The sequence below is a fragment of the Macaca mulatta genome, chromosome 20 (genome assembly GCF_049350105.2).
Source record: "Macaca mulatta isolate MMU2019108-1 chromosome 20, T2T-MMU8v2.0, whole genome shotgun sequence".
NCBI classification, from domain to species: Eukaryota; Metazoa; Chordata; class Mammalia; order Primates; family Cercopithecidae; genus Macaca; species Macaca mulatta.
Window position 1 is genome coordinate 64,994,937 of NC_133425.1, and position 11,353 is coordinate 65,006,289.

At 44.1% G+C, this 11,353-nt stretch overlaps 1 protein-coding gene across 10 annotated transcripts in view; it reads right to left on the minus strand.

Moving 5' to 3' along the window:
- The window catches only part of TERF2 (telomeric repeat binding factor 2), a 32,627-nt gene extending 23,394 nt beyond the window's left edge, over nucleotides 1-9,233 (minus strand). For 7 of the 10 annotated variants that reach the window (XR_003725302.2, XM_077984463.1, XM_015126500.3 and 4 more), the window contains exons 1-3: nucleotides 8,819-9,233; nucleotides 8,616-8,711; nucleotides 7,813-7,943 (exon numbers count right to left, since the gene is read on the minus strand). Coding sequence is in view for 9 of the 10 variants with exons in the window: in XM_077984463.1 (XP_077840589.1) it covers nucleotides 7,813-7,943; nucleotides 8,616-8,711; nucleotides 8,819-9,197 (606 nt within the window). In the remaining variant the exon portion in view is untranslated. The remainder of the gene's footprint in view (nucleotides 1-7,812; nucleotides 7,944-8,615; nucleotides 8,712-8,818) is intronic. The other 3 variants (XM_077984466.1, XM_077984465.1, XM_077984464.1) reach the window with 2 other exon arrangements.
- Nucleotides 9,234-11,353: the final 2,120 nt, after the last annotated feature.

Consider the following 11,353-nt stretch of genomic DNA (forward strand, 5'->3'; position numbering starts at 1 on the left):
GCTAGTATATGGAAATATGACTGACTTTTCCTTTTTTACTTTAAAATGCTGTTTTCATGTGATGTGACTGATTTTTGGGTTGATCTTGCTAAACTTACAGGATTTTTTTTTTTTTTTTACTTCATGGGATTTCTACATAGTCCTGCCATCTGCAAAAAGAAATAATTTTATTATTTCCTCTCCATTCTGTATGCTTTTTCATCCTTGCCTTATTGCACTGGTTAGGTCTTTCAGTATGATGTTGAATACAAGTGGTGAGCACTCCAATTTTTACCATTAAGAACATTAGCTGTGGGCTTTTTGTAGACACCTTTTATCAGGTTGAGGAAGTTCCCTTCATTCCTAGTTTGCTAAGTGTTTTTATCATGAACTAATGTTGAATTTTGTCAATTTCAGCATCAATTTATATGATCATACAGTTTTTCTCTTAATATGGTGGACTACACTGATTGATTTTCAAATATAGTGAAGCAGCCTTGCATTCCTGGACTTTGGTTTTCCCCACTCTGTCACACTCTAACTGCATCTGCATCCAGGGCCAAGCAGCAGGACAGACAGTGGAAGAAGGCTATGGAATTTGTTCCATGTTCTGGGGATCACAGCCCCTTTGGTGAGAAAAAGAGTTCTTCTCCTTCACTTTTAGGTGCCTTCACTGTTGCCACTGTCATTGCTAGGCAGCTGCTGCCACCAGGATAGTACCGCCTGGGGGCCAGGGCAAGAAAGAAGGGAAAAAAGAGAAAAAATTGGGATTTCTTTCACCATCTCTGACCCTTAAGAGATCCCTCCTTGCCCCTCAGACCAGAAAGAGAAAGCTTCTCTTGGTGCTCTTTCCATTCACATCTGGAGTGCATTTCCAGGTTTCAGACTGCCTTTGAGTCTGGGCTGGGTGATACCAGAGAAGGAAAAAATGGTAAACTATTCATCACTGGTTTGGTGGAACTTCAAATCCTTCCCCATATGCCTATTTCCAGATAGAATCCTCAGATAGCTACTCCATGCATTCTGTCCAAGACTTATAATTACATTAAGAGGGAGAGATAGAAGAGAGTATGTTTACTCTATGTTCCCCAGAATTGGAACACATATCCTTCTATATTTAATGTGTGAAACAAGAAAGGAAATATGAATGCTTTCAAATTGAAATGTAGAAGTCTGCTTCAAAGGTTGTGCTATGAGCTTATCTTTTAAAACTATGTATTAGTTTCCTGTGGGGGAAAAAATTTAAAAAGATGAATCACTGCTTTTTCACCTGGCAGTTCTCAGAAATAAGTATAGCTTCAGGCCGGGCGCGGTAGCTCACGCCTGTAATCCTAGCCGAGGCGGGGGGATCACGAGGTCAGGACATCGAGACCATCCTGGTTAACACGGTGAAACCCCGTCTCTACTAAAAATACAAAAAAATTAGCCGGGTGTGGTGGCAGGCGCCTGCAGTCCCAGCAACTTGGGAGACTGAGGCAGGAGAATGGTGTGAACCCAGGAGACAGAGCTTGCACTGAGCCAAGATTACACCACTGCACTCCAGTCTGGGCAAAAGAGTGAGACTCTGTCTCAAAAAAAAGAAAAAAAGAGTAAGTATAGCTTCTTCTCTTACGTATTTGTTAAGGTTTTTAGGGTATAAGCAAGATCAGTGGTCTCTGGGTAAGTTAAATAAAAGATTTTCAAAATAAGTGAGGTAGGTTTATGTTGGGAAGAAATGCCAGAAAGCACATATATTAACAGAGGAAGAGAAGACCAAAACTCACAGAACTGAAGAATAAAGAAAAGATGCAAAAAGAAGCAAGGCTGTTTTGGGAAGTAGCAATGTTTAAAAAGCCTCAACAAGGCCGGGCGCGGTGGCTCAAGCCTGTAATCCCTGCACTTTGGGAGGCCGAGACGGGCGGATCACAAGGTCAGGAGATCGAGACCATCCTGGCTAACATGGTGAAACCCCATCTCTACTAAAAATATACAAAAAAAAACTAGCCGGGCGCGGTGGCAGGCGCCTGTAGTCCCGGATACTCGGGAGGCTGAGGCAGGAGAATGGCGTGAACCCGGGAGGCGGAGCTTGCAGTGAGCTGAGATCCGGCCACTGCACTCCAGCCTGGGCGACAGAGCGAGACTCCGTCTCAAAAAAAAAAATAAATAAAATAAAATAAAAAAGCCTCAACAAATATTTTTGTTTCAAAAATTAAAGTTCTAAAAGAGTGTATCTGATATACAAGCAACCCAAATGGGGTAAGGCCCCCAAAGAACATCAAGCTGCTGTTGCCAAAGGTGCAGGGGAGAATACTGCACAGTAAAAAGCAACAAGTAAATGCTTCACGGACATGCTACATGTGTTGCTATCCCTTGTCCTCCAAAGAAACCTAACTGATCAATCTCTCCTTTAGTTATGAAGAGAAAACAAATATAGTCTTGATATAATTAACAGCTTGCAAAAGCAGGTCTCAAATTTTTGGTCTCAGGATTCTTTTATATTCCTCTTAAAATGTTAATGCAGACCTTCAAAGAGCTTTCTGTTTATGTAGGTTATATTAGTTGATATTCACTGTATTAGAAACATAAAACAGAAAATTTAAAATATTTATTAATTCATTAAAAAATAACAATAAACTCATTACAGAGTAACATAAATAACACTTCATGAAAAATTACGGCATTTACTAAGATAAAAGTTTAATGAGAAGAGTAGCATTGTTTTTCATTTTGAAAATCTCTTTAATATCTGGTTTAATATAGAAGATAGCTAGATTCTCATAACTGCTTCTGTACTCAATCTGTTGGGATGTGTTGTTTCGGTAGAGGGTTTTTTTTGTTTTTTTTTTTTTTTTGAGACAAAGTTTTGCTCTGTCACCCAGGCTGGAGCGCAGTGGTGTGATCTCAGCTCAATGCAGCCTCCCCACCTCCTGGGTTCAAGCGATTTTCATGCCTCAGCCTCCCGAGTGGCTGGGATTACAGACTCGTGCCACCACACCTGGCTAATTTTTGCATTTTTAGTAGTGACAGGGTTCACCATATTGGCCAGTGTGGTCTCAAACTTCTGACCTCAAGTAATCCACCCATCTTAGCCTCCCAAACTGCTGAGATTACAGGCGTGAGCCACCATGCCCCACCCGTGGGCATTTTAAAAAATCTGGTTTTATACACATACGAAGTTGAAAATGGAGGAGTACTTTAATAGTTTTTTCAGAAAACTGTGGCTACTCTTGTTTGATTCTACACAAAACCATAGTAAGTAAACTTTTCTTAATCTGTCACATTAAAATTCATCAGTCAGCCGGGCGTGGTGGCTCACTCCTGTAATCCCAGCACTTTGGGAGGTCAAGGTGGGTAGATCATGAGGTCAGGAGTTCAAGACCAGCCTGGCCAAGATGGTGAAACCCCATCTCTACTAAAAATACAAAACTTAGCCAGGTGTGGTGGTGGACACCTGTAATCACAGCTACCTACTCAGGAGGCTGAGGTGGAGAACTGCTTGAACCCAGGAGGTAGAGCTTGCAGTGAGCTGAGATCGTGCCACTGTACTCCAGCCTAGGCGACAGAGAGAGATGCCATCTCAAAACAAAAAAAAAAATAAAAAATAAATCCATCAGTTATCTTGTAGTTTAAATAGATCTTTCGTCTATGAATGATTTTGTAATAGCATGCATTGGTCATCTGGAAAATACTGGTTCACTGAGTTACGAAGATCTTCAAATGTTGGCACATTCATTAAATCTTTTTTGTTTTCTGAGCTGAAGTTTTACTGTCGCCCAGTCTGGAGTGCAGTGACACGATCTCGGCTCATGGCAACCTGCCACTCCCGGGTTCAAGCAATTCTCCTGCCTCAGTCTCCCGAGTAGCTGGGATTACAGGTGCCTATCACCATGCCTGGCTAATTTTTTTTTGTATTTTTAGTAGAAATGAGGTTTCACCATGTTGGCCAGTCTGGTCTCGAACTCCTGACCTCAGGTGATCTACCCACCTTGGCCTCCCAAAGTGCTGGGATTACAGGCGTGAGCCACCGTGCCCAGCCTAAAAATATTTTTTAAATGTCAGTTGTTAATATTACCAATCTTCAGAAAAGACTAAGTATTGGGAAGCTATCAAGCACACGAATACAAGTTTTCCAAAATTCTATTTTTCACTTGAAAGCTTAAACTTTATCATTGGCAACAAATACTGTCACTTGTTTTATGTGACAGGTTTGCTTTACTCATTCTCAAGAAAATGACTGCCAAATACCCAAGTGTGAACAACTGTAATTTGTCAGTTGTTCTTTCAGGTAAAATAGTATTCCACAAAAAAAGCAGCTAGCTCAGCATGCAACTCTAATAATGACACAAGTACTTTTCCTGGTAACCATCATGTTTTGGTATGTGGCAGAAACATTTTAGGCATACTTCCTTTTTTTTTTTTTTTTTTTGACAGGGTCTTCAGTCTGTTGTCCAGGCTCGAGTACAGTGGTGTGGTATCAGCTTACTGCAACCTCCACCTCCCGGGCTCAGGCGATCCTTCTGCCTCAGCTTCCCAAGTAGCTGGCACCACAGGTGCACACCACCACACCTGGCTATTTTTTTGTATTTTTGTAGAGACAGGGTTTCACTATGTTACCCAGGCTGGTCTGGAACTCCTAGGCTCAAGCGATCCGCTCACATCAGCCTCCCAAAGTGCTGGGATTACAGGTATAAGCTACTGCACCTGGCCCATACTTTCTACTTCATCACACAAAATACTGAAAAGATGTTTACTCATGCCTCCAGAGTTAATAAAAATAATCCAGTTTTTGCTGCTTTACCAAAGACATTTTTTCTTTTAAAAAAAAAAAATTGTAATGGGAGTTCTGGGCTTTTAAACAACTGTGACTAACACTCCGTGTTTTGTTTTGTTTTTTTTTTCAGACAGAGTCTCACTCTGTTGCCCAGGCTGGAGTGCAATGGCGTGATCTCGGATCACTGCAAGCTCCGCCTCCCAGGTTCACGCCATTCTCCTGCCTCAGCCTCCAGAATAGCTGGGACTACAGATGCCCGCCACCACATCTCTTTTTAGTAGAGATGGGGTTTCACCACGTTAGCCAGGATGGTCTCGATCTCCTGACCTCGTGATCCACCCGCCTCAGCCTCCCAAAGCACTGGGATTACAGGCATGAGCCACTGCGCCCAGCCAACTGTGACTAACATTCCTAATTAAAATCGGTAGTTTTTAAAAAATTGTGGCAGTGAAGAATACAATGACTACTAGTACAATTACTATCATCTTGATCATGCTAAGGAATCACCCATTTTACTCATCCTTGCTTTTTGCACCATCGATGCAAATGCCAATGCACTGAAAAAGTCAAATAATATTGTGGTTCTGTTTATGAAAAGTTTTGAACTCATGGCCTCTCTGAAAGGGTCCTGGGGACCTCCAGAGATCCCTAGACCATGCACTGAGAGTTCTAACTTAACAAATAACTTACTTGATAAATTTTGTGAAAGATTCAATATACTTTTAAACAAATTGTGTTGGCACTTTACAAAGCTTAAATGCATCAACAAGGCTCACTGAACCTAGGTGTCTGTGGAATTTTCCCAAGGATGACCATTAACAGGTTCTGTGACGCTAAATGAGAAACTTTTACAAAGTAAATTGAAGAGGTGGATAAAATAATATCATTTAACAACTAGGAGATCAAGGTAATTGTGTTTGCCAACCCCAAAGGCAGCCCCCAATGTGCCTCACCTCTTGCGGAGTCCCATTCACACACACTATCAGAGTGAGTCTAGTCTGTATGACCAAGAGCATATGGCAGAAGAGATAATGTGTCACTTCCAAGATTAGACTATACAAGAATGAGGCTTCACCCTTGGGGTCTTGCTCTCTTGCGTGATTTGCTCTAGGGAAAAAAAGCTGCCATGTTGCAAGCAGCCCCATCTGTGGAGAGGCCAGGAGCTGAAGTGTCTAGCCAACAGCCAGTAAGAAAGTGAGTCTTGTTAACAACTATGTGAGTATGGAAGCAGTTGAGTCTTGAAATAACTGCAAACCTAGCTGACAGCTTGACTGTAACCTCATGAGAAACCCTGAGCCAGAACCACTTAGTTAAACCACTAACAGACTCCTGATCCTCAGAAATTGAAAGATAATATTAACTGTTTTGAGCTGCTTAGTCTTGGAGTAATTTGTTACGCTGCAGTAACAATAAGCATAAGATCTAGTACCCGGTGGAGATTGGAAAAGCAGAACAGTCAACATAAGAAAATGGTTGACTACTTTAAGAGAGCTTAGATTTTTCTAATAGATTTTTCCTAATAAACCACCCAAATAAGGAGATCTATGAGCATAAATAATAATAATAAAAAATATGCAGCTGAAAGATGAAAGCCCACAAAGACTCTTCCAGAAGAGGGGCCAGATGGCAAATCTACAGCTTTGAGTCTAAAGGAGTTGCTACAGGTTGAGCATCCTAAATCTGAAAATCCAAAATCTGCAATGCTCCAATGAGCATTTCCTTTGAGCACCATGTTGGCACTCAAAAAGTTTCAGATTTGAGGGCATTTGGATTTCAGATTTTTGGATTTGGGATGCTCAACCTAAATTTAATGCAAATATTCCAAAATCTGAAAAAAATCTGAAATCCAAAACGCTTCTGGTCCCAAGCATTTTGGATGAGGGATACTCAATCTGTACTTAATAGAAGTTAAATGAATTACTCTGAACAGGTACCCATTCAAAAGATCCTTAACCATTCTGAAAGCAGGCATGAATTTCTCCTCCCTTGATAATGTCTTTTCTGGCATATGCTCCCCAAACCCAAACTTGAATTTCCTATACCAAAAATGTATTCTTGGAATTATTCTTCTTTGGAAATGACTAATATCTAAGCATTTTTTACAAGACCAAAAGTAGTATCTGCCCAAGGTCCTTAATTGAATAAATGAACTATGTGCACCTCATGCACACTAGTTGTTTTTCAATAGGATACCCAAGTACTTTGTACACAGCCAAGAGATAGAAGGTCTTCCTTGCTAAGCAAGGTTTTCTCTTCCTACCCCACCCCCATCTTTGGGATTCCATCCTTTTAGGGGTGCTCTTTTCTTAACCATTTCCCTATTTTCTACCACTAGGGCAATGCTTAGCTGATGTTTTCCATCTTCACCCGTGCATCTGCTTCCACACCCCCCAGCCTTGGTTTTGGGGGAACAAAAGTCTTTTTCTGACTGGTTCCCACAGCCACTTTTATGTTTTAAATTAAAATAAGTTCTACCGTTTGAAGCTACCTGAGCCACAACACAGTGACAATCCCAAATTCCTAGACACTCCATTAGCTTTTTTCTTGAATTCAAGAACACTGTGTGTGCCAACCTTCTATCATTCTTCTACCATTACTATTTTGCTAGCTGGCTCATTATCTCAGCACCTCTGATTCTAATCTTTCTGTTCAAAAGGGAAATTCTCTAAGCCCCTTTCTGCAGACAGAAAGAACTCAAAGTCAGTACCACATTTTCCAAGGCCCCGCTTATCTCTTTGGTTTATTATAAACAAGGGTGACCAAACCCTAGGCCAGAGTTACTTAAGGCTCTTGCAGAGTGCTCCCGAATGGTGCAATAACCTCCAAAACGTCAGTGCTTCAATGCCAAAGCCACAAGGAAGACCACCCAAATCACAAAAGCTGAGCACCTGCCATTACTTCCCACGCCTGGGTGGGAAAGGGGACACCTGAAGAGATAACGTCCGTGTGTGTGTGCTTTCTTGCTTGCTCAATCTCTCCCCATTCCTGTTTTCCTCTACCCCACACAGGAAAGAGTAAGGGCTGTATCCTCAAAGACCCCTGATTTTTGGTCAAACAAAAAAGAAATAAAAATAGAGCCTTACAGCCTCCTTGACCAGTTTTCTACTGGATTCGACCACTGCTTCTGTCAGGGTAAATTCCGTTTTAATCATCTCCAACACATTGATAGCTGATTCCAGTGGTGTGAGCTCAGCCTCCATATCAAAGGAACAGTCTAGGACAAAGCACAGTTTCCATTTTAAGCTCTTTTCTAAGAGCAAAAAAGTTATGTCCAAAAATTATATATACTTATGGAAATGGAGCATGCAAATATGGTAAGATTTGCATTTAGTATTTTGACACATTTGCTACAGGTTGACATACACGATAAGGGTCCAAATTCAAATCAATGAATTTAACGTGACCATTTTTTAACACCTGTCAAGACAGGCAAAAAAATTACTTTTAAATACATGCATTTACCTCTCAAATTCAGAATACACCCATCCTCCTCAGATACGAGTGGCAAGAAACTGATAACAGTTAAATAGCTTTCAAGTTAAATTCAGAGGGGAAAAATGTACTTCTACTCTGAAAAACACTCTACCATGGGGGAAAAAAGATGTCCACATGAACATAACTCACTTTAGATATGAGCAAAGTTGGGGTGAGCAATGAACAGGTGGGAGAAGATTTAAACAAACAAAAAAAAAAAACAGAGAAAAGCAGCCAATACAACCTTAACCGGAGAAAACTAGAGCCAGAAAACAGACCCATCGTAGAATGGAAAAGACCACACTGATGGAAACTATCGCACTTTAACCCGGAATCCTTCAGTTCCAGATATAAGTTTGAAAACAAAACCCTACGCAAGTAAGCCCAGAGAAGAACACAAAAATAGCCATACCTAAATTTTCCCCTTCTTCAATGCGCGACAGACACTGCATAACCCGCAGCAATCGGGACACGGTGTGCTCCTTCCCCAAGGGCCTGACGAGCAAAGCTGGGAAAGAAGACATCGTTGGCCGGGCGACCCCCAGTCCCGACCCCCGGGGGCCCCCGACCCCCTTCCCCGGCGCTCCAACCCCCTTCCCCCGGCCCGGCCCTCACCCTGCATGATGTCCCGGATCTGTCTGAAGTCCCCGTACCGGCTACCCCGAAAGGCCCGCAGCGCCTCGTGGAAGTAGAACTTGAGCACCCAGCGATTGACTGCCTCTTCCAGCCGTGCCTCCCCCGCGCCGCGCTCCGCCGGGCCCCCCAGCCCCGGCTCGTGGCGCCCCCGCCGGGCCCGCCCGCTACTGCGGGACGCCCGCCTGCCAGCTGCCCGCCCGCTGCCGTCGCTGCTCCCGCCTCCTCCCGCCATCGCGTCCGATCGCCGCGCGCCCTCCCCGCCCTCCCGGCCGGGCCGCTTCCTCGGCTGTGACGCCGCCGGGTCACGCACGACGCCCGGGCCGGAAGCGGGGCCCGCCGTCCCGGCTCCCGCGGCCATGATAGGAACAGCGTTCCGAGCCGCCCGCGGGCTTCTGGGAGGGAAAGGACCGGAGGGCCCGGCCCCCTTCTCAGACGCCGTAGTTCTCCATGTGCCGGCCGCAATGCCTCCTGGAGCTTGAAGTCCACGCCGCCCAGGCCGGTGAACCCGGCGGGGTTTGCAGTCAACTTGGCTCCGAATTTACAGAAAACAGCTACTATGCTAGGGACGCGGAACAGTGTATTAGAGATTGAAAAACAGGCCGGGCTCGGTGGCTCACGCCTGTAATCCCAGCACTTTGGGAGGCTGAAGCGGGTGGATCACTTGAGGTCGGGAGTTCGAGACCAACCTGACCAACATGGAGAAACCCCATCTCTACTAAAAATACAAAATTAGCCGGCGTGGTGGCGCATGCCTGTAATCCCAGCTACTCGGGAGGCTGAGGCAGGAGAATCGCTTGAACCCAGGAGGCGGAGGTTGCGGTGAGCCGAGATCGCACCATTGCACTCCAACCTGGGCAACAAGAGCGAAACTCCGTCTCAAAAAAAAGAAAAGAAAGAAAGAAAAAAAAATGTGCAACTTACTAAACACTTTGAAAATTGTGGAAAAGAGCATGCACAGAGGAAAGTCTTTAAACAAATTTGCATTTTAACAAATACTATAATTATAAAGCAAAGACCAGAGTGATACCAAGAAATAGAATGCACCTGGCAACCCAGAAACCTCTAGACATATACTCTTTCTAATCACAAAAATAACACATTTTGTTGTAGAACAATTAGAAAAATAAGCAAAAGGACCACCCATAGTCCCATAGAGGGTCTGAGTCACTTTCAGGTATGTCTGATACTCTTGGAATTCACCAACCAGCACTTGACCAAATGGAGAACCTCCAGCTCAGACTTTAGTTCAGGATGGTGGTTGTGGGTGCCTCTTCCTGAGAGGCCCAGTAACTGGTCTAGCTTCAAAGATTGTCCTACCAGCCCCACTAGTCTGGAACCAGCAAAGATCCAGTTTGGGGCCACTCAAAGACAACTCAGAAGGGCAGGTGGCATGTCCTTGAGGATGTGAATCCCATGCTGAACCTTTGAATTAATTATATCAAGACCGTAATATGTATAGTATCCTGGAAAGCCAGAAGTTCCATGAGGTACACATTCCAGGATGAGAGAAGAGGCCTCTAGGTCTGACTGATCTTTGGTGATCATGGCTGCTTTTCCATTCCAGCCTGCTTGCCTTAACCAGGAGCCAAATCACCTGCCTTTATTTTAATTTTTTTGAGACAGTTTCACTCTGTAATGCAGGTTAGAGTGCAGTGGCACAATCATGCTCACTGCAGCCTTGAACTCCTGGGCTCAAGTGATCCTCCTGGCTTAGCCTCCCAAGTAGCTAAGACTACCAGCATGTGCCACCATGCCTGGGTAATTTGAAATTTTTTTTGTAGAGTTAGGGGTCTTGCCGTGTTGCCCAGGCTGGTCTCAAACTCCTGGCCTCAAGCACTCCTCCCACCTTGGTCTCCTAAAATGCTGGGGACTTCAGGGTTGAGCTACTGTGCCTGGTGCCAAATCACTTGCCTTTCAATTCTAACTTTTGTGTTTTCTTTCTGAGACAGTCTTGTTCTGTTGCCCAGGCTGGAGTGCAGTGGCACGATCATGGCTCACTGCAACCTGTGCCTCCCGGATTCAAGTGATTCTCCTGCCTCAGCCTCCCGAGTAGCTGGGATTACAGACGTGTGCCACCACGCCTGGCTAATTTTTGTATTTTTAGTAGAAACGGGGTTTCACCACGTTGGCCAGGCTGGTCTCGAACTCCTGGCTTCAAGTGATCTGCCCACTTCGGCCTCCCAAAGTGCTGAGATTACAGGCGTGAGCCACTGCACCCAGCCAATTCTAACTCTTCTACTTGCAAGCTGCGTAACCTTGAACAAATCCCTTAACTGTCTCTGTGCCTCTGTTTCCACATCTGTCAAGCACAAATAATGAAGGTACCTCTTGGAAATTATATGAAAAGTCAATGAATTGCTATTTCTAATGCCTTTAGTGAAGGGCTCAGCTTGTGGTAAGGGCTCAGTAAGTGTAAGCTGTTTTTTGTTTGTTTGTTTGTTTGTTTGTGTTTGTTTTTTTGAGTCGGAGTTTTGCTCCTGTCGCCCAGGCTGGAGTGCAATGGTGCGATCTTGG